The sequence below is a fragment of the Castor canadensis genome, chromosome 2 (assembly GCF_047511655.1).
Source record: "Castor canadensis chromosome 2, mCasCan1.hap1v2, whole genome shotgun sequence".
NCBI classification, from domain to species: Eukaryota; Metazoa; Chordata; class Mammalia; order Rodentia; family Castoridae; genus Castor; species Castor canadensis.
Window position 1 is genome coordinate 17,206,222 of NC_133387.1, and position 22,672 is coordinate 17,228,893.

The 22,672-nt window shown below is 44.0% G+C and overlaps 1 protein-coding gene across 1 annotated transcript in view; it reads left to right on the forward strand.

Annotated features, from left to right (window-relative positions):
* The first annotated feature begins 764 nt into the window (after positions 1-764).
* Creb3l2 (cAMP responsive element binding protein 3 like 2) overlaps positions 765-22,672 on the forward strand; it is a 109,933-nt gene continuing 88,025 nt past the window's right edge. Inside the window, exon 1 of the mRNA XM_020185860.2 lies at positions 765-1,247. Coding sequence (XP_020041449.1) covers positions 1,146-1,247 — 102 coding nt within the window. The 5' untranslated portion in view covers positions 765-1,145. The remainder of the gene's footprint in view (positions 1,248-22,672) is intronic.

Sequence of the window (22,672 nt, forward strand, 5' to 3'; positions counted from 1 at the left end):
TCCACTGGGATTAAAGTTCTGTGACTTGAAAAACTTCAGCTCACTACCCCAAGCCCTGGAAAAGTAAGTCATTGGCTTTTATCAGTAATGTCTGTTCAGTAAATGAAAGAAAAAACAGAATTAAATGAAGTTCATTATAACCTACCAAGAACAATTATAAACAGAAAATGGGTGGAAAATGTAAAGAATTGTGCAAGGGGAGTATTTATACTTGTGTATACAAATAATTCATTTTTAAAAATCCCGAGATACTCGAATGAATAAGCTACTTGAAAATACTTTGGTCGGCACTGAAGCCTGCCCCGTTTCTCTTAGCAAACTGTGCGGCACAGAACTTCTCTCTGCCTTTCTCTGGGCGCTAGTTCAAGTGAATTCTCCGGGAATGGACTACGCTCGCCCTCCCTCGTTTATAAAATGTATTCTTGTCCCTATTTGATTGGCTATCATTTCCAGATTCCTCTAGATTATTGGTCTATGTTCCCGTCCATCACTTCCATACCCAAGCACTCTATTGGTCCGCTGTAGCTGACGGCCGGCAGCTGGCCGCTCTGAGGCAGGAGGAGTTCCCAGATGACGTCAAAGACGCTTCCAGCCCACATTCCGAAGTTTGGGCGGAGACTTCCCCCGGCTCTGCTTTTGTAGGCGGGGCAGGGCGGAGTATAAGACTTATGATTGGTTCTTGAGGGCGAAGGGGGTATCCGATTGGTCAATGCCTGTCAGAGAGGTGGGGTCGCAGCTGGGTCCTGGAGAAGAGCTGAAGAGCCCTGGCGAGTCTCAAAGTTTGTGTCTGGAGCCGTAGTGGGAAGCGGAGACTTATTGCGAAGGGATTTTCTTGGGATGTGAGCTGATTTCGTGCCTTCATTTTGGATGCACACTTCGCTTTAACCCCTGCAGCCTTCGGACCGAGCCCCGCACGCCTTGTGTCCCCCGGAGATTCTCAGATCTCGGAGGACCCGGGACGCGAGCCCTTGGCGGTTGTCGCTCAGGCAGGGGAGCGAACGTCGTCCTGCCCAAGTGCAGAAGCAAGCTACACGCGCACGCGCGCGCACGCGCACGCACACGCGGAGAGCGGCGTCTCGCCACCCGGGTGGCCCGCGGCCCCCTCCTGCGCTCGGCATCCTCGGCCCTGCGCGGCTCGCACCGCCATGGAGGTGCTGGAGAGCGGGGAGCAGAGCGTCCTGCAGTGGGACCGCAAGCTGAGCGAGCTGTCAGAGCCCGGGGACACCGAGGCCCTCATGTACCATACGGTGAGGCGCCGGCGGGGCAGGGTGGCTTTTCAAGGGGAGGTGTGGTCATCGGAACAGCTGGAGACTGGGGACCCGGCCAGGGCATGGCCACAGGCAAGAGGTCGCGGTGCGGGGGGCCGCGGCGCTTTCAGGCTTTCTTGGGGAAGTGACACTTCGTCTGCCCTTAGGTAGTCACACTGTTCTCCGGGCAGCCTTCTCCCGGCTGCAGTACCGCTTCCTGTCTGCTAACGGGACTGGAGAGTGGGAGAAGGGGATGCGCTTTGGAAATGGTGCCTTCACCTAGGTTGCTCTGGATTTTTGTGGGAAGAGTTTTTGCTTTCTAAACTGGACAAGCTAAAGTAGCATTTTCTTTCCATCTGTTTCATATCCTCCTTCTCCCTCTCTCCCTTCACTTTCTTATTTGTATTTTAAGCGGTACGCCTCTGCCTGGGTATGTTGAAAACCTCCTCCACGTTAGGAGGAAGGCCCCCTTATTTGGCTTCGTAAACTGGCCAGCCAAGAAGTCTGCTTCCTCCCTCTTCAGAGGAAACGCCGGGAAAGTGGAAAATCCGAGGCAGCTGCACATTTCAGACAGACCTTGTGGGAAGGTGAGACAGCTCGCCAGCTCCTTATTCGGCTGTGCCCAGAGACCTCCTTGGAGATTCAGCTGTCACAGAGCGTGTCACAGAGCGTATCACAGAACTTCTTTTAAAGTTCTCACTTTCAACTTTATTGATATTAAATCTGTGAAAGGAAATTTTGTCTCTGATAGCCAGCACTAATGTTGTTTCAGATCTCAGAGAGAGAAAGAGAGAGAAGAAAGGGGGAGGCCTGGCTGTTTTCCCTTCACGGTTGGTTCTTTTAATGGGGTCAGTACCAGGATATTTGAAACTTTTGCAAAATGGCCTGCAGGCTCCACCTCTTTGGCCTTTGCTGTGGGCTGACTTTATTTTGGGAAAAGGAATGGGGCCTCCTGGCTGATTCCCACTAAAGCATTTGTAGTGGCTGGGAAGAGTTTTTTGTGTTTGTTTTTTTTAAAAAATACTGTGTGCAGGGCTGAGAGGGAGTGACAGTTCATGCTGGGGCAAAAGCCAGATGTTCAGTGTGATTGTCTGAGCTTTGCTCACTGAGTCTGCCCCAAGGAGACCATGTGGGCTGCATTTGGATGGAGTGTCCAGATGTGCTTCCTGTCCTCTGGAAAGAACCTGGAGCACATTGGCTCACAAATATCTTCTGATTATTGCGTCCTCCAGATGTTTTTACCGACTAGAGTTATGTCTTAACCGTGTGTGGAGGGCAGCTCTTCTCTTTTGTTCTTCAACATACGGTTCTTTTACTGTGAAAATACCTCATTTAGCAGCTGCAATGCCATAGTTTTGGGGCCGTCTTTCAGCTGATGAGATGAATTACAGCACCCACATTGCTATTCCCAGACCCTGTGGCTTACATTGTGACTCACAGGCTGGAGTTTGGGATGCACCCCTTACTGGCTTTAACTCCAGGACAAAAGAGCTTGGACTACCTCAAACTAACATCTGTACGCACAGTTTCAGAGATAGAGACTTTGCATTCTTTTTGATATCAACAGCTCTGGTTTTCTGTGTCATTGTGGTAAAGCAGTAATATGGAATTATTTTTCTTCAAATCTTTTTTTTTTTCTTTTTAAAATGACTATTATGAGACACTGGACAAGTGTCTCACTTCTGAACTGCTCACTCATAAAATTCTTCCCATCATTGTTGCAAATCATTGCAGTAAATTGTGTATATATGAATTAGGGTTGAAAGAAGCATTGGGCTTAGTAGCCCAGATCATTAATTGGATGATATTCCTTTGACTTAAGGGGAGTTTGGTAGAGATCTGAAAATAGATAACTTTCCCATCTGTTTCTTAAACTCTGTGGTGTGTTCAGGTGCAGAGTTGGTTGTTATTACCATTTGCCCATGATGTAGACTAGCCCGACTTCCAACTGAATCGCCATGTGGAAAGACAGTGGCTTGATTCCATTATGTACTTACTGAAAGATAATTTTCTTTCAATCAATACAGACTATCTTTCATGTACCAAACACTATTCTAAGCACATGGGATGATCAGTCAACAAAAGCAAACAGAAATTCCTGACCTAGAGAAGCTTACATTCCTGTGTGTGTGTGTGTGTGTGTGTGTGTGTTTGTTTGTGTGCCTGTGTTGTGTACGTGTATGAGTAGGGAAAAATAAACAATAAATGATACATGTAATAGAAAAATAAGCAAAATAATATGTTATACACTGTAAGTGCTATGGAAGAAAGTAAAGTAGAACAGAGTAATGGGGACAGAGAATTCAGGATAGATGAACCGACTTTCAGAGCCAGCCTTCCGAACAGATTTGAAGGAGCTGAGTGTTAGCTCAGCAGGATTAAAAGCCAGGGCAAAGGCTGGAAGGTGGGAACACACTGATATGAGCCTATGGTGGGTAGGTAACAACTTCTTTTGGTTCCCCTGTTTTGTTGAGTCATTTCCCTTGTAAATATGGGTTATTTCCAGTACACCAGTGTCTGTCTGTTTTTGGAACATCCCAGTAAAACTTTCCAAGTTGAGTATTGGAAAGGAGAACCTGGGGGTAGGGGCAGATTGTAAATTGGGAAAGTGGTAAGACTTATGATAGCTACAGTCTGTAGAGTATTTGTTACTCTAACAGAGGGCCTTCTGTATGCACTTGCCCCCTGTGCAGCCTGCAGGGTCCCACCCCTGGTTGGATGTTCAACTGTCACCATCTTAAAATTCTTGATAATTTTTGGACGGGGCCCCACCTTTTCACTTTGTGTTGGTTCCCACAAATTATGTTGCTGGTCCTGCTGAAAGACATATGTTTAGTCCATATGTCATTTATCCCTCTGAATGAACCCAATGAGGGAGCCATGTTTTATTATTCTCATTCTACATATAAGAAATCCAGGGCTTAATGCATTTGAGCAGCTTGGCTCAGACCTCACTGCTAAATAGTGCCACAACCAGGATTCAAACCTAGGTATACCTGCCTCCAAAGCCCGAGTTCTTGCCCATTGTACTGTAGACTTGAAGAACCCTGACTTTAAGAGAAGTAACTGAGTAAGTAGTTTGGAGATAATGAGCAACTGATAATTAACTGGGGCAGACCATGGCAGCCACCAAGCCTTTTTAGGGAGATCACTCTCATTGTTCCAAATAAGGATTCAGTTACCGCATGCATGATTGCTAATACTCTGTTTTAGCAAACCTGTCGTATACCTGGCTTCAAAAATAGAGAATGTTCAAGTTGCCTAGGGCTGGGATTATGTTTCTCAGATGCCTTCTGTGAGCCATCAGAAGCAACATTTTTCTCATTTGGTTAGACTTCTTGGTCCAGACAAAGGCTTAGAAGAGACAGACTTAAAGTTGACAAAATACCCAAGGATAGGGCAAATATGGACTTGCTTACTAGATCCTGATTTACTAAAACTATGAGCTTCCTCTTGAAGCTTCAAAAAGTTTTCAGGGCTAATGGTATAGCTCACTGGCTTCCATCACTAACACCAAAAAAAAAAAAAGTGTTCATTCAGATGATAGAATGTTATTTTAATTCATTGTTCTGGAAATTCTGTATGGGCTTTTGCAATTTAAAAAGCAGAATAACCTGTAATTTCACCTTGATATATTAATAGGCCATACTATGTCTGGAGCACTGCTCAAGATTGTTTCTGGTAAGGAGATTTGGGGGCCCCGGGCTCAAGAGAAGGGAGGGAAGCTCATCTACACACTTTTCCACTTGGTACTGTCAGATTTGTACCTTCTAGATGTGTTTGGATAATGAAGAATTACAACTTAAAGGCATTATCTAAAACTGGAGTAGCAGTTATTTTTATCTGAGTATCCTTGGTAGCAAAGGGGGCGTCTATGCTATATTAAAACTCAGCATCACCCAAGTGCTGCAGGTCTTGGATGTGTTGGGACCTGGGGGAGCAGCAGTGTGGGGTGGAAAGAGGTTCTAGGGCTGGAGGTCCCCAATGGATTTGTGTGTGATAAACTTTGCAGTCCTGGTCACTTCCTCTTTCCTATATCCATCTGGAAAATACAGATTTTTATCAATTTTTGCAATGATTGTGTCCTTTTTAAAAAAATATATAATAGAAAAATAGTCTTTACAAAGATGGCAACTGAAGCTCTGCTTCTCTTTTATTCATATTAAGCCATTTTATTTTCCTTTTTTATTATTGTTGTGCTGGGTGGGGGGTACATTGTGGCATTTACAGAAGTTCTTACAATATATCAAATACATCATACTTGAATGCATCCCCTCCACAGTTCTCCTTCATATCCCCCCTCCCAATTCCTAGAATAGTTTCTACAGGTATCATTTTTCCATTTACATGCATGTGTACACAGTATTTGCACCATATTCACCCTCATTCACCATTTACTCTGCTTCTTTTAAATGTGCAATACATATAAAGTCAGTTATTTATAAAATTATTTGGTGGTGGTTGTGCTACTCAAATTTTTTATCTGGTAAGTTCTTAAAGTGAAATGGCTGAACCCAGACAGTGGTAGACAGGGAGTTCAGGGAACATTGTACCTGCTGATGTCTGGATAGGAAGCATCTTGCACTGATTGCTGAGAAGGAGCTGGCTGATCTCATAGGCTGAGTGGTTTCCTCTTCCTCCGGGCGGGCCCAGAGACTGATAGAGTCCCAGTGGGATATTGAAGCTTTTGGTTAGATGTTTCCACTTTGGGTCATCGCTACTGATGGCTCCTGGCCAGGTACTAAAGGGGGGCTTTGTTCCTCATTGACTGAGAATGTCATTGCTTATGGTCACCTGACCTCCTCTAACTGAATAAGCATAGCATTCTAGCAGGACACAAAATTGTGAAGTAGGTATAATTTGTCTTCAAGGCCCTTGTTTAACCTTTTTACACCCTTTTGTGTTTCCCTCCCTTCTCAGACCCCAAGTGCTCACTGTGATACTTTCTTTCCAACTCCCTGTCTTCAAATTTTGCACTTAAGAAATATTTGATAAGCTTACACTGAAAATTTAAATATTTCAGTAAGGCTTAACATGCTACCCCTAAATGGACATTTGTATTTAGCCATAATTACGTTAGGTTAATAGGGCAAATTCTCAAAGTGGAACACTTAAGGCAATTGCCAGACAGTAGGAGAACACGTGGGGGAAGATGGGAGAGCCTCTCTTCCCCTCTATTATTCCGTACTCATGGCGCTTATTCATAAGGCAGAGTTCTTCATGTACTGTTACTTTATGTGTGGTCTGAGAGTTTCCAACACCATTACAAAAAGTCTTTGATCCATTATTTTATTGTCTCTGAAATTGTTCTGATGGGTGTTAATGTGTTGAGGGAAGGCAATACTGAAAGGTGAGAGGGCAGAACAGAGTTTTCTATTTGCCTTCTTTCTTGAAAGAAAAAGTTACAATGTTTAGAAACACAGAGCTCTGATGTGATGTTTCTGATGGTGCAGGAGAAATGAGGCATTGCATCTAAGTGAATAATTGAATTACAATGCTGCAGCTACAAGTACCCAAAAACTGATTCAGATTGGCATAGACAAGTAAATTATTACCTCATTTTGCAAGAAGCTAAGAAATCTAGCTCCTTGTTTTGATGACTTGTTAACTTCTGTGTCCTTGGGGACCTTGGCTTCATCCATGCATGTTGGAAGCATGATGGACACAGGAGTTGCAGGTGTTACATTCAAATGGCAGCATCTAGAGGAGGAAGAGAGGTTGTCTCTGCCCTGAGTCCCTGTTTTAGGATGGAAGAAGTTTTTCTTAGTAGCTTATCAGCTGACTTTTCTTGGAGCTTTATTGGTAGAAGGATTGGGTCACATACCCATTTATAAACCAATGGCTGAAAGAGAGCACATAGGATTTACATGGTTAGCTTAGACTAATCATTTGAGTGTGAAAGAGATATTGAAGACTCAACACAAATGGCCATTAGTACAGTTGTCTGAGTTGACAATTCATAGTCAAAAGATGTGTTTGTTTAATAAATAAAGGTGTGTTGTTTTTCTCTCAAAGATGGGCTAGCAACTAGAAAATGTTTTAAAATCCACAGTAATTATCCCTGAGAGAAAAAGAGCAAACCCAAATATTATGCTACTAGCAGAGTTCTAAAGAGATTATTTAACTGTATTACCAATGCCCAGTGAAAGAAGACTACAGACACAGGAAGAGCCTCTCTGAAATGCATGCAAGGGCTGTTCATAGAGGTGGCGTCAGGGGTGGGGAAGGACTGTTCTGACTTGCTAACTAGGACATGTAGAATTAACTCTATCATCTGGACTGTCAGAATCAGGGTCAAATACCAGAGCTGGAGGTAGCTAGCTTAGCTGAGCCTGTAATCTTGCTCACTATGCAAGACAAGAATGACTTGTTCTGTTTGAGGTCCACAGCAGGCAGGAAGCTGAATGCCATTTTTCAAAGGAGCTATTTTTCCATTTGCACGTGGCTGTTCAAATATTGGAGAGGTGACACATGCCTGTTTGTAGCTTGAGCTGCCTGCCCGCCACTTGGCATGGCATAACCTATCTGCTGACTTTCTTGGCGAAAATGACCGTAGGCCTTTGCTGAACTTTTGGTTTGGTTGAGGCCTGTGACTGCAGGACATGTAATCATCACAGTGAAGGGACATGTGAATGAGGGAGTGGTGTCTATGTTTCCTCCCCTTGTGAAATCAGTTGATGGGAAACAGTGAGGCCCACTATCTTTGGGTTAAACTTTTGAGCTTATTTCTCTTTCTCCCTGCTGTCCAGATGTTCTCTGGCTCTTCCAAACAATGTTCTAAATGACTTTAATTTTCCCCTGAATCCAATTGCATAGGTTTTCCTTGAGGCACATTTGCTGTATGGAGAATCTGAGACCTAGTGCAGTAAAGGGATTTGCCTAGCTGGAACACAAGCTTCTGGAGGAGGAGAGATGTGTGTTTTCCATACCTTCCTGGTGTAGGATGCTCAGAGATATGTAATTATTGCTTGATGCATAATTAAGAGGAGCTGGGCAGTTCTGGCCTTATTTATTTTTTTATTTATTATTTTAAGTTTTCTTTGGTGATTTTTTCCTCTTTTTTCTTCCCTGTAGTTGTACAGGGAATATATTGTGATATTTACATATGTGCTTACAATATATCTTAGATTTACCCACTCCATCATCCTCCTTCCTCCTCTTCGCCCCTTCTTGGAACAATTTCAACAAGTTTCATTCTTCTGTTTTCATGTATGAATACAAAATACATCCACCATATTTGCCTCCCACTTATGCCTCCCCACTCCCACTGGTATCCACACCCACTCCAGGAAAGATCTGTTTCACGCTCCTGTCCTTCATGTTTTAAAAAGTGTGTATTGATAGTCCAAGGGGGTTTTGCCGTGGCATTTCAGGCCAGTATATACCATGCTTTAATCAGATTAGCCCCCCATTACTTACTCTTTCTCTATCACCATGCACTCGTATTATTCAGCAACTTAAGGTATATTACATTATATGATACTCATATATAGGTGGTGGTTGTAGTATTTTTCATTCTCTAACATTTTGTTTCCCTCTCCCACCTCCCAGACAGACCCACCAATATAATCTTGTTCTCACTGTCACTGTACACACACATACTTATGTATGTATTACATTTAACTAATAGGTGTAGCTCCACATATGAGGGAAAACATGCAACCTTTGACTTTTAATTAATATACTTTTTGCTTCTGGATTGTTATAAATGTTTCTGCAAATCTGAACATTTAGTATGGTAGTGACTTGGGTGGTTCAGTGTCAATACCTCTTTGGTTACAGAAGATGGAGGACAGAGGAGTGTGTGGTTGTATAACAGTTTCATTTCCCATTGGATGGAAAGGGTGGGTCTTTGTTCCAGGCAAACTGGGGCTGAGAACCAACGGTTTTCTGGTGACCTTGGGTGTGTTATTTGGATTTCAGTTTCTTTGCATATAATAGATGCGTTTCCCCACCCTATCCCCTAAGTCAAACGGCTTTACTGTGAGGACTAGATGTCTCACCCTTAGGAGTCTGACATCATTCAGGAGGCAGAGGGAGCCTGTAATTACTCTCTTGTGCATCTGTATTTTCTCTTTCCCAGCTTTTCCGTTCTGCTATAAACATAGGTCTTTGCCTTAAACACGTGCTTTCCAGATGCCCACTCTTGCTCATTTTTTTCTTTCTTGTTTATGGCCAGCTTTTCTCACACAAGTGATCAACAGGGTCTCCCTTTCTTCACTTTCTAGTCCTGTCTAGACCTCTGTGCTCTGGTTCCTATTGTTGATCAGAACCTCCCTGGAATAGCTAAATCTAATCATCTTTTGTCTGTCCTCACCTGCTGGGCCTTGTGGAAATACTTGGTAATACTGACCACAGGGTTGCCTTCTAACTGGTTTTTGCTTTGGTTTCCATGACATTCTGGGGGGCTTAGTTTTTTTCCCCTTCTCTGGCTTCCTTACTGCTGATTAAATGGGAGCATTTGGTAAAAGGCCTTCTCTTTTTCTATATGATTCCCTGGCCTCATCTGTCAACCTCAGTGCAACTGGTTCTGAAATCTTTATATCTCTTGTTTGTCTGGAGATCCTTGAAGTATGACCCAAGACCCTTCTGGAGCCATATTAGCTGCAGAACAATTCTGGCTAGGTAACCCTTGAATCTTCATGATGTGTTACTCTGACTAAAAAGAACTGGGGACACTTTGATCCCTGCTATCACTGTACCCTATTTATCTCAGGAAATGTTTAGTGATTCAGCTCACCTGTAGTGTAAACTGCATGGGTCATGGGTCATTCCTGAGATAATAGCTGTTTCTAGGCTCCATGTCACCCACTCGATGTAGGCTGTGTTTTGACTGGGACTTTTGCTTATACTTTGGGTTGGGAGACCTTGGTGGAGTTCAGTGGTGTTATGTCTAATGTTTTTGACAGTTTGAAGTTCATCACAAAATTTGAACAGAGCCTTTTAGATCATGTACCATACATTCCTTTGGTTTATATAGCTGCTGTTAGGCTCAGTTATAATTGTCCCATGCCTGCTTTTGAGTTGCTCTCTTCTGGTGTAATGCATTTCTCTAAACTATACTGATACTATTGAAAAGCTTTGAGGTTTTTTTTTTCCCCCTAAAGAATTTAGATGGATTACTCTGAACCACCCAAATCTCTATGCCTCTTTCTTGTTAGAAGCATCTTGGAATAATGCTCTTGGAAGAGAGTTTTTCTTTGGGAGATAAAGCATTTTGATGTGTGAACCCGTCTTTGCATAATTTACTTCAAACCGTAGGTCTCAGTGTACCCAGCTATAAAATTCTGCATTTGTATTACTTGTTCCCAACGTCCCATTTGTATTTCACTTATCATGCTCCTACCATTGAATGTCTTCCACTTTTAAAACTGGGCTATTTAAAATAACAACAAGAATAAAACTTAGTTGTTTGTGTATTTCATTTGAACAATACAATTGCAAATTTTTTTTTTTTTTTTTGGACAAAGTCTCACTATATAACCCAGGCTGGCCTCCAACTCTTTTTTTTTTTTTTTTTTAGTTTCTTTGTTTTAATTGTTGTTCTGGGGGTACATTGTGACATTTACAAAAGTTCTTACAATATATCATCGTTGAATTCACCCCCTCTATCATTTTCCTTTATCCTCCCTTCCCCTCATTCCTGGAATAGTTTCAACAGGTCTCATTTTTCCTTTTCATATGTGAGTGCACAATATTTCCATCACATTCACCCTCCTACACTCTTTCCTTATATCCTCCCCACTCCCCTGGTACCAATCCCCCCAAGACAGGACCTGTTTTGCCTTCCTGTTCTCTGTTTTGGAAAAAAAAAAGGAGACATTTTTGTTTGTTTAAAATAGCTATACAGGGAGTTTCATTGTAACATTTCCATGTATATATGTATTATAACCCAAAGTGGTTTGTCCCCTCTCTTTTTCTCCTTTCTACCTTATCGTGTTTTCAACAGGTTTAAAAATTCGGTATTCATTCCTTATAGAAAGTACATCAACCATATTCACCTTCTTAATTCCTTCTTTCACCCTCCCTCTCCCATTGGAGATCTCCCCTTAGCGTGACCTGTTTTCATGGTATTGCTTGTATTTGTAGTGGGCCTATATTCCACATATGAGGGAAAGCATGCTGGCCTCCAACTCTGGCTCATCCACCTCAGCCTCCCTAGTGCTGGGACTACCCCTCTGCACGCTCTCTAATTTTGTAGTTTATAACCTCTGCTTTCCGACTTAAAACCTTGTTTAAGTAAAACCTAGACAAAACAGAGAGGCACAGAGGTAGGAAACATTTTTTTAGTATTAGAAAAAAAATCTTTTTCAGACTTCTTGGCAAATAAGAGGAGACTGGGGAAAAAATATCTACAAACACTTTCCTAGTTGTCTGAGTGGAAAATCCTGGTTTTTAACATTTCATATCTTGGAAATGTCTGAATAGTTTTTGTGTAAAGGGAAATTCCTTTTGGCTGAGAAAGAGCTTGCAGGATTCAAACTGATAGGGCGATGTTTTTAGAAAACTTGTAGGAAATTGGATTTGTGATGAAAGTATTTTCTCACTAGCCAATTGTGTTAAATAGAAATTTAATTCAAGGTTACCAATCATAGTGTTTTAAAGGTCCAGCCATTAACTCCTTCCTTCCCTCCCTTCCTGTCCGTGCATCCTGGGGAAACATCTCCCACATCTAGCTCTTCCTCCAACTTCAGGAACTTTATGAACTGATTTTCTAAACCTGTGCATGTTCTAGGCAAGAGGATATCCCTTCTTGACCTTGGGCTCTTTCAGTAGAATGGGAAGGAGGATAGGTAAATAAGTAATTGAATCACAAGTCATTAAATACCTGAAATATGTTTTTCATTAGAGCTGTGTTCAAGGCATTTCTGCAGTGCAATGACACATCTGAAAGGGATGAAGAGTTGGGAAACACATCAGAGCAGATGATACTTGCAGTGGGTGATGAGGCATGAATTGGAGTTTTCCAGACCTTGATAACAATAGGTATAGAGCAGAAATTTGTTTATTCTGGGAATCCCAAGTAGTTTTATGTAGTTTGACAGAAAGATCTTGAAAGGTTTGTATTCTTTGTGAACCATGTGTACATTCTTTTGTAGATGGAAGAGTGGGAGGCTTTTAATGAGAGAAGAACTCAAAACCCAGTGGATGGGTTGGGAAGCAGAATTGATGGTGTCAAGATGACCTGCTGGTGACTGTTCCATCCATGAAGTAGAACAGAACACCATGAAGTCTAAACCCTGTAGGAGGAGCAAATGAATTAGAAGCTAGACTTGGGAATGGGTCAGCTTTCGGGGAGGCAGTTGGGATATGGGAGACTTCCTGTTTTCTGACTTGGCAGACTGAGTTGCCATTGACCTAGAACGGAAATATTTGCAGAGCAAATGAGTTCAATTTCAAACATGGTGACTTAGATTTATTTATGTAATATTCAGGAGCGATGCCTGTAAGGCATTCAGAAACTTTGAGTTCTGAAGATAGGTCTGGATTGAAGACATAGATTTGGGTGTTATGAGTCTGGTGGGAAATTAGTGAAACCAAGAGTCCCCACAAAATAGTCCAGACAGGCCAGAGTGAGAGGGAGGAGTGGTAGGAAAAGGCTGATGATGGAGTTGGGGGCTGGGCAGGACACAGGGCAGGAGGAATCTGCAGGTGGAGTTTAGAAAGAATCAGCAGGAAAAGTAGGGAAAGCCAAGAAGATTCTATCACAGGTTCCAAGAGAGCAGAGGGTTGCTAGAGAGTGGTCAGGAAGGATGGCATGCACTCTTCAGCTGACCTCAGAGAACTCCCAGGACTAATTTGCAGGTTAGCCCAGGGCAGTATCTTGCCTGGGCAGCCCCAGGTCTTCTCTGGAGTCAGAACCTTTGTATGTGGCATGTGGCACGTGGCACTCTGCCCAGGAAGGAGAGCCGTCCAGGCAAGATTATAAATTGCAGAAAGGTAGGAACTGACAATAAATAGGCAAGCAAACACACACACACACACACACACACACACACTGCTTCATTTTCTTAACGAGATTAAGGTCAACCATCAGAACTGGCCTTGGAGACATCCCTGGTGCCTCTCTGGTTTCATGAGGGTCCTTCCTTGTTCTCTCCAGGGTGAGTCCATCCATCCCTGGATGTCATTCAAGGCAACAAGGAGGACTCTGTGCATGGGTCTCTTTGGTGCATGTGTCCTTTGTGGTTCTCAGGCTTTGGGGTGTGCAAAAAGATGGCTGCAGACGCATACCTGTAAAAGAGTGCCAGGATTTACCGAAGAAGCTATTTCTTTTCTTTAATTGAGAGCCTTCCAATGAGAAAATATTGGGTGAATCCATTAAATGCCAGAAATGAGTTTGATCCCAGAGGCATCTACCATTTCAAATGGTAGAAAAACAGAGAGAAACAAACCTCCCTAACTCATTGGCTCCGGTTTTGTATGAAATAATAACAGGGTCAGGTCAGGTGAGGACAAACGGCTTTGTAATAAGAATCTGAGCCTGTAGAAGAAACATTCAAATAAATGCTGTGGCTTCAGAAAATGTGTGGCTATACGCACAGCTTTGGTTTCAGGGCCTATGGAGGGTTGTGAGGGCTATGTCTCTCCTCCCCACTCTTTAGAGCAGTCAGCAAGGAGCTAAATCGGGCCACAAGAGTCTTGCAACATGTGTGGGTGTGCACGTTGCTTTTGCTGTGTGTTAATAATTTATTCAGACGCACAGGTGCGAGGCTATAGGTCACCACTGAAAAGTTAAAATATTTTCCTCCCTCTTCTCACTTATAGTTGACTTGGCCACTAGATGCTGGCCTGGGACCTAGTAGCAGAAATACTGTGTTTTGTAATCAAAGATACTGATTTTTGTAGCTATGATGTGTGACTCCCTCCTGCATGATGGGATTCATTCTGGAGGCACTTAGAGGAGTTTTGTTTTGTTTTCTGGCTCTGCCAACTTTCTTTCCAGGGCTTTCCTATAGCCATGACCCACATTTGGAAGCAACTGGAGGCCTCGGACTACAGGCTGAGGCCAAGACTAAACCCAGATGGAGACAGTCCTGCCCTCGCTGGGTCCAGGGTGTCACATTCTACCTGAAGGTATGCAGACACCCTGGCAGTCTTAAGCTACATGTTTCACCTGTGTGAAGAAAGGCCAAAAAGTAGCTACCAGAAAAACCTTTGAGAAAAAACCTTTGAGGTTCATCAAGTGGATTGAAAGCCAGCCTTGCTTTTTTGATTTAAACACAGACTTCTAGAAAGAAAGTGCCCAGCAGAGAGGTGGGATGGTTGAGGGGACTGAGCATGGGGTTGGGAGGGAGCAGGGATTTGGAGTCTGCACAACTTTGGAGCCAGTGACAACCTTGTGAGTGCATCTGAGGTCTGTTGACATGGAGCTCATAGAAAATTTATGGCATCTGTATGGTGCCATGAAGTAATGGACCTTGCTAGTCACAGCAGGTGGAATCCATCAAGGGCCTGTGGGCTCCAACCTCCACTGCCCACCAGTTCTGGTTTCCAGTCACTTGGAGGTGGGTACCACATTGCACTCTTGTTGGGAAATACCTTAAAAGCAAACCTTCATTTATTTTAACTATTGCTGGGTCCCCAACTTCCAGGAAAGGGTCAGGAACATTGTAAGTATCCAATAAAATGTTTTATGAATGAATAGATGAATGCATGAATAAATCTGGGCATATAATCTGATTCTGGTTCTTTCTACTCTGAGTTTCTTTTTGAGGCTATTTCAAAATCAAGGCCATGGTAGAGAATGAATAACATGGCGTAAATGAAGTGTGTGTCACTGTGCCTGATACCGAGCTCCTATCCAGGAAATACTGTTTCTTTCCTCCACTTTTCTTCAGCAAATTCAGAGAGATGTAGGAAGAAAACCCTGGGTGAATTCTGAAGTTATGGGGAAAAAATAGAATAAGTCTATGTATTGTGGCTTAGATGTGAAGACATTTAGGGAAAAAGAACCTGAAAGTTTCTGTGGCTTTGCCCTCAATCCTCTTAGGCTTAAGGCCTGGTGTTGATTTGCATGACTGATTTACACAGGTGATTTTTCAGGCACCTGTCTCTGAGGAACCGAAATTATTTGTCAGTCTTTTGGGTGCATGGGATTAGCAGCAGGTGTTAGCATTCTTCAGGTTACAAGAGGGGACAGGAAGGGGATGGCCCTTCCCATGTATCTGCCAAACTGTGAAATAACTGTCTGTTACTGGACATTGAATCATTCACACTGACATGTTTTATCAAATATAAATGGTTTTCCTGGGGCCAATTGTGGTCTACCTAGGCATTTGTTAACACAAGGAGGGGGAAAGGGAACCTTAAGTGTGGCATTGAGCAGCCCAGGTGGGGCTGCTGCCCACAGAGTCAGGAAGAAGCTGATGTCCTGTCCAGCTGTGTGACCTGACCTGATCCATTCCCTGGCTTCTGGAGTGCTGTTGAGAAGCTGCAGTAAAGGCGTTGAAGTCACATGCTCTCCCTCTCACCTGGGGCTTGAGCTTCAGCCAGACTCTTTCCGAAGAAGTTGTTGGAAGTTGAGTTGAGTAAGAGTCTCCCAAGTTCTGCCTTCTTAGGAAGCAGGATTCTAAGGTGACCTCTGTGCCTTCCTTTCATCTTGTCCAACCAGCACTCTACCTAACATAAGTTAGTTGAGATTCTTGTATGTTGATGGACCTGGTTCCATGATGTCTTCTTACTTTGGCAAGCTCGGTGTGCTTGTGGGAGGAAGCTATTAGAAACCTGTGCCCAAGCTGGGTACCAGTGGCTCATGTCTGTAATCCTACTTGGGTGGCTTAGATTAGAAGGATCATGGTTCAAGGCCAGCCCAGGCAAGAAGTTCGTGAGACCCCATTTCAACAGAAAAAAGTTGTGTGTAGTGGTGCATGCCTGTTATCCTAGCCATGGAGGAAAGTGTAAAATAGGATTGTGGTCTGGGCTGGCACAGTCAAAATGTGAGACCTTCTCTCCAAAATAACCAGAGCAAAAAGAGCTGGAGGAATGGCTGAAGCAGTAGAGCTCTTGCCTAGCAAACACAAAACCCTGAGTTCTCAAAGTCCAATACCGCCAAATAAGCAAAAACAACAAAAAACCTGTGCCTAAATCTCTGTCCCCTTTGGAAGTTACCAGCTTTTATTCTGAGCAAAAATATCCTTGCCAGTAATGGGGTTGCATAGCAAATCTTTAGCTATAGAGGCTAACAAGTTTTAACAAGACCTGGTGGGTCTTCTCTACTATCCTACATTTCTGCAAAACATTTTCCAATTTGGGAGACTTTTTGATGTCTTTATTTTTTCTTTCTTTCTTTCTTTCTTTCTTTCTTTCATTCTTTTTTTTTTTTTTTTTTTGGTGGGGTTAGGGTTTGAACTCAGGGCTTCATGGTTGCAAAGCAGGTGCTTTATCACTTAAGCCACACCTCCAGTCCATTTTGCTCTGGTTATTTTGGAGATGGGGTTTCTTGAACTGTTTGCTCTTGCTGGCCTCGAACCATGATCCTCCTGATCTCAGTCTCCCAAGTAGCTAGAATTACAGGTGTGAGCTATGGCACCTGGCTTGTCTTTGGTCTTTTATGAAATCCCAACATCTTTCATAGAAAAGTTTGTTCTATGGTATTTTCCAACTGAAATAAAAATATCCTGCTAGGTAGATTTTTTTTTTCTCATTGCCCTTTTGAGAAAATACCACCTGCACCAAATTTGCTTTTAGAACAACAAAAACAAAACAGAAATAAAAATAACATCAAAAAACAAAAACAAAAATATAAAAGTCACAAGCATATATCTTACTTGAAAATACAGTAAGTTAAACCTGTAAGGGTCTGTTTCTGTCATGAACCAAGAAGTCCTGAGCTAGGCCCTCCAGGAGAGCTGTCATAATTGGCCAATGCCAAGGAGCCTAAGATTTCATTCTGCCATTCTGAGCAGATAGGCTCTTGTCCTCATGACTGCAGGGTGACTGCTTCACCTCCAGCCTAACATCAACTTCCCTGATGGAAGAAAGAGGGCAAAGCACGAGGGAGTAGTGCCTGTATTAGAAAAGTCAAGGCTTTGCCTGAGGCTTCCTGTTAAGAGTTCACTGGCCACGTCTACCTGGAAGAGAGGCCAAGAAGGTGTGTGTTTTAGCTGGATACTTCCCACCCTGAACAAAATTGGTCTGTCTGGTAGAAAAGTGGAAGGGTAGGATGGCTAGTGAGTAGCCAAGAAGCAGTGTCTCCCACACCTCTAAGTAACATTTCTTCAAGCTTCTTCAGTCATGGTCTGGTTGGGATCTGTGAGCTGCCTGAGCATAGCCCCTCCATCACACAGATAAGGAAAATACTTTCTTTCCTTCTACTTATGCTAGGTGGGCCAAAAACCTCAGTTGCACTTCTCGGCACTCCTGGGTTGGGCTGCTCGTGCCCTGGTGTTTGAACTGTGCCCGGAATGTGAGTGGGCCTTGAGGTTCCTGTCGCCAGAGAGGAGAGTGGCAGGGAACAGGCTAAGTGTGTAGGGGAATCAAAAGGCCTGATTATACTTTCTCAGGAAAAGCAACCAGCCAACAATAATTACTGGGTTGCCTCTGAGTGCAGGACCTGGAATCCAGCCTCCTGGAATGATCATAAAAGCCAGGGAAGAAGCCTCAGCCCTGCCCTCGAGGAGTACAGGCTCGGAGGGCCCACAGTGATGGTCATAGGATGCAGGCATAGCAGAGGCATATGGAAGGATGAAGAAAGCCCACGATAATCCAAGTAGCCACGCCCAAACGGGGCTTGGAGGAGTTGGCTTGGACCAGGGACTGGTGAAAGGCCGTGAGTTGATGTGAGCAATGGGCTGTAAAAATACTGAGTGGAGAGCAAGCAGCTTCAACTGGCTGGAGCAATTGAAACCCAATGTGTTTCCTCTGGGAGAGCGTCCCAGGTCAGCCATGCTGAAGCCTCTTGGTCCTGAGGGGAGGGAGCACTGAGGTGGCCAGATTTATTTGGAACTGTTGAAAAGGCCACTTGCTCTGTGCCAGCATTTCTGTTGGCTTTTCCGTTTCAGTCTTTTCTCCCCCCTTCCCATGTCTGGTACTGCCTAGAAGCCCTGACATTTCATTTCTGTCTGAGCTTCTTGTGTTTACAATTCCAACTTTGGGGTCCAGCCCATCTCCTCAGGTCTGGACCCACGTGCTAGACAGTGCTCTGGGCACATTCTGTGACCTTGACCTAAGGCCCTGGGGTGGATGAAGCAAAATTAAGGGCCAAGTGTCTCAGAGGCGCCTGTGCCTCAGAGTGAACCAGGTGGACCGTGTTTTGACATTGAGAGCAGCTCATCTGTATAGCAAAACATAGAACAGGTGGCTTAAACAATAGACTCCTTATAGTTCTGGAGGCTGGGAAGTTCAAGATGAAGGTACCAGGCGTTTCTGGTGAGGGCCTTTTTGGTGTGTAGCTAGCCACCTTCCCGCCATGTCCTCACATGATAGGGAGAAAGTGAGTGAGCTGTCTTCCTTCTTGCTGTGTTCATGTCTTACAAAGCTACTAATCCCATCATGAGGGTGGGATCTTATGACCCTGCCTCCCCCAAATTACCTTCTATGGGCACCATCTGCAAATACCATTACATTGGGATGAGGGCTTCAACATGTGACTTTACAGGGGACATGACTCAGTCCGTAGTGCTGGGATTTTCTAGAGTTTCATGTGGCTCCCAGGTGAAAAATGGTGGTGACCAGGCCAGTGTGCTTTCTACTGGAAGAAAGCTGTGAGAGTAAAAACTCTAGAGTGAGGGTTCATATGCTGGGACCTTAGATTTAAATAGGTCTGGAACCCTCCAGAAATGCTCCAGGTTATTGTGTATCTAGTGTATCTGTGCATCTTTTGTCACATTCCCAAAGGTACTTGTGACCCAAACAATATTAAGATCTGCTGTCCTGGAGATTTTACAGTGAGGTCCACCACTGGCATCCTGTGAGCATAGGCCAGGTCTCTGGCAGTGCTGCTCTGTCCTGCAGAACATTCTAGAGAAGCCCTGCTCTTTCTTGCTACTGGGCCTTAGTTAGGCCATGGCTATTGACAGGTGAACTGACCTCTTGAGAACTAGAGAGTCGTTCCCCAGCAAGCTGGGCATCTGTGCATCTGCACCCCAAACCTAGCCTTTGGCTGCCTTTCCTTTTGTGGAGGGAGCAAATCCTTATTTTCAGAGAATCCATGAATTGAGTGGCTGTATTACATCACAAGACGGAAAAACATCTTGCTGTAATAAAGACATCTCATAGTGTTCTCAAGATTCCGACCCAGAGAAGACAAAGGCTAAAGCTGACTTATTTGGTAAATGATGAGTTCTGGTCACACATCCATTCATATTTCCTTGAGCTAAGTCATGACCTCCCACCTTCCTGGCTGGGTGGTTCTTCTAGGCTCACTGATTTGGAGGGTAAGGTAGGACTTCTGGGTACACATTTTTGGCCTGTGATTTTTTTTTTTCTTACTTGTCATCTGTGGGGCTGGAGTGTTTTCCAGTCCCAGGCTTAGTTTTTCTCCTTCTTTACTTCCTGATCCTCCCACATTGCTGGCTGACCCTTTACTACACACATTTTGAGTTTTATTTGACCTCATATTGTATGTTTCCTTTTGAAACTTGGCCAACACGAGTGAGTTTAAAGCATACAGATTGATGGAATCTGGACCTGCTGAAGGCTGGGTCACTCTTGACCCCAGCATTATCCTTGAAGGACAAAGAAGGCATTTGCCTTTCCCCACTGGCGTCCTTTTCTCCTCCTGCTTCTCTTTTCCTCTGTATCCATTGCATTCCTCTTTCATCTTCCATTTGGTCTTTCCCTTCTTTTCTGGGCAACAACCTTGCTTTTATCTATTTGTTCACCCTGAACTCAGGGTTTGGAACCTGTTCTTAGATTCTCCTGCCTCATTTTAAGGACTTGGTGGCCCCTGTACGTGATAGTGTTGTGGAGGGTGTCACCTAAATGATATCTGTCACTAAAGGTCTTTGGGAGGATTTCTTCCCAGCATATGGAAAGTGCACAATTGATTTTCCAAATGTATGGAATAGCTGGGGACAAAAGAGGGGTCCCATTGTGGAATACCAGGGCCAGCATCTAAACAAACTGTACGAGTAGCAAAGGGAGAAGTGAGCCCCTCTTAGAGGTCAGCAAGGAATTTTTTTGGTGGCTCATGGAAAATTTGTTTTCTGGGTTGCTTTCTTGTGCCCCTCCCCCCTCAGTTGAGATACTGAGCCCCATCAGTTTTGAAGCCTACGCTAAGAAATGCCGGTCATGTATTTTAGGAGCCTGATTTGCAGGTTGGGGAAATGTGAAACTTGGTCACTATTTGCAGGTGTTTCCAATGTTTGGGGTAAGCCCTGGACACCTGCACCTCTTCCCTCCTCCTATCTCCAGTTGTGTTTGTCTGGCCTGAGGAGTGCACCCTACTAGTGTGGGACCTTCTCACCTGTGCCTCTGGTTACCTCCCTGGCTGACTCCAAGTTGTTCCAGCCAGATGAACCCACTGGAACTATGAAACTCCAGTTGTGACCACGCTTGGTTCTGGGTCTTGGCTATATGTTACACTTATCTAGGAGCTTAAAAAATATTGATGCCTGAGTCACAGCCTTGGATTCCAATTTAATTGGTTCTGGGATGAGGCCTAGGCATCTGGAATTTGTAAAGCTTTCCTGGCACTTCCAAAATGGAAGGAAGGTTGAGAACTACTGGCGTGGAGTAGCAATGTATAGCTACTACATTGCTATGTAGAGTGGTCCACAGATGGTGACATCACCATCACCTGAGAGTTTGTCACTCACTCATGCAGAATCTTAGCCCCTCCTCCAGACTTTCTGAATCTGAACATGAAGATCAACAGATCCCAAGATGCCTGTGCATGTTAAATTTGAGGACCATTGGCTAGAGTGCTCTGCTGTTGCTCTCATGAGGCCAGCTGGACCCCAACCCTCTGTGGCGCACCAAGGGCCAAGACAAGATCAAGCAAGATGGGGCTCAGGGAACCTACTTGGCTTTCAGGAGCCCACTTTAGGGGTCAATTCTGCACCTGGACTGGGCTCTGCTCCCTCCATTCCTGACCAATTCTTGTGCATCTGTGCACTCAAAGGTCCCACATGTTGCAGGGCAAGGATCCAGCCAGTGTTCTTAATTTGAACTTAAGGTCTGGAAGGACTGTTGTCAGCCTGTTCTGCTTCCATGTTGCCTCCTACAGTCACCCCTTCCTGAACACAGCTCTTCTGAAGCTTAGCTCCACCTTGACCTAGCTCTAGGCAAATATGCCCATTCCTCAGATTTTGTACTTAAGATACAATGATCTTTTAATTCTTTTTTCTGGAGTAGCTAGCACCTTTATTGCTCACATGGAGATTTTTGAGTTTTGTCACACATCTTTTGAGTTCAGAATCACTCAGATGCCATCAGACCTCAGCCTCATTCATTCACTTACATGTCTGGGTCTCCTCTGGCTGTGGGTAAAATGAATACATGTCTCTCCTTGAGATTTCTGCTCATGGCCCTCTTTCACAAACATTTCCTTTTTTTTTGGGCAGTACAGGGGTTTGAACTCAGGGCCTCACACTTGCTAGACAGGCACTCTTAATATTTGAGCAATGCCCCCAGCCCCTTTTTGTTTTAGGATGTTTTACAGATAGGGTCTGGGCTGGTCTCAGGCCAAGATCCTCCTACCTGTAGCTCCTGCATACCTGGGATTACAGTTTGTACCACCATGCTCAGTTTGTTTATTGAGATGGGGTCTTGGTAACTTTTTGCCCAGGCTGTCCTTGAACATTGATCCTCCTGATCTCTGCCTCCAGGGATTATAGGCAGAAACATTTCTTGAGCAGCTCATTGTGCCCAGTGCTGCCATGGGCTGGGAAGTGAGATGTAGGAACACAAACTTAGCGGATACCCAGCCACTGCCTCTGCTGCATCACCTGTGGCCCTGGCTTGGTCATTGCTCACCACCTGGTAGGAATAACAGTGGACAGGCCATTCAGTTTCTTAATTCCCAGAGTCATACCTGACCATTGTTATCTGTTCACATTATTTCAAAACACTGTGGTGTGAGTTAATCTTTAGGTCACAGTGGGGGTGACTGTTACTAACTACCTGGACCCTCTGCCCTCCTCCTTGTTGACTGAGCTCAGAATCAGGAAAGAAAAAGGCTGAAGCTGGTCTACGAGTTCAGAGGGACTGAGAACTAGGGACTTGTTCACAGGAAGCAGCAACCACTCACCTCCTACAGACTGGAGCCATCCAGCTTTTGGACCTTGTGTTAACAGATAATCTGGGTTTGAAAGTGGCCAGAAGTATAGTTTTTTTTTTAATTTTAGTTGTAAAATTTCTTGCTTTTTAAAAGTTTCCCTTCTGATGCTCTGCCAACAAATCAAAGAAAAAAGCATGAAGTTCATGCATTAGAAGCCATTCAGATAAATTCTGGACTTTCCCAAAATTCACAGAAATTTACA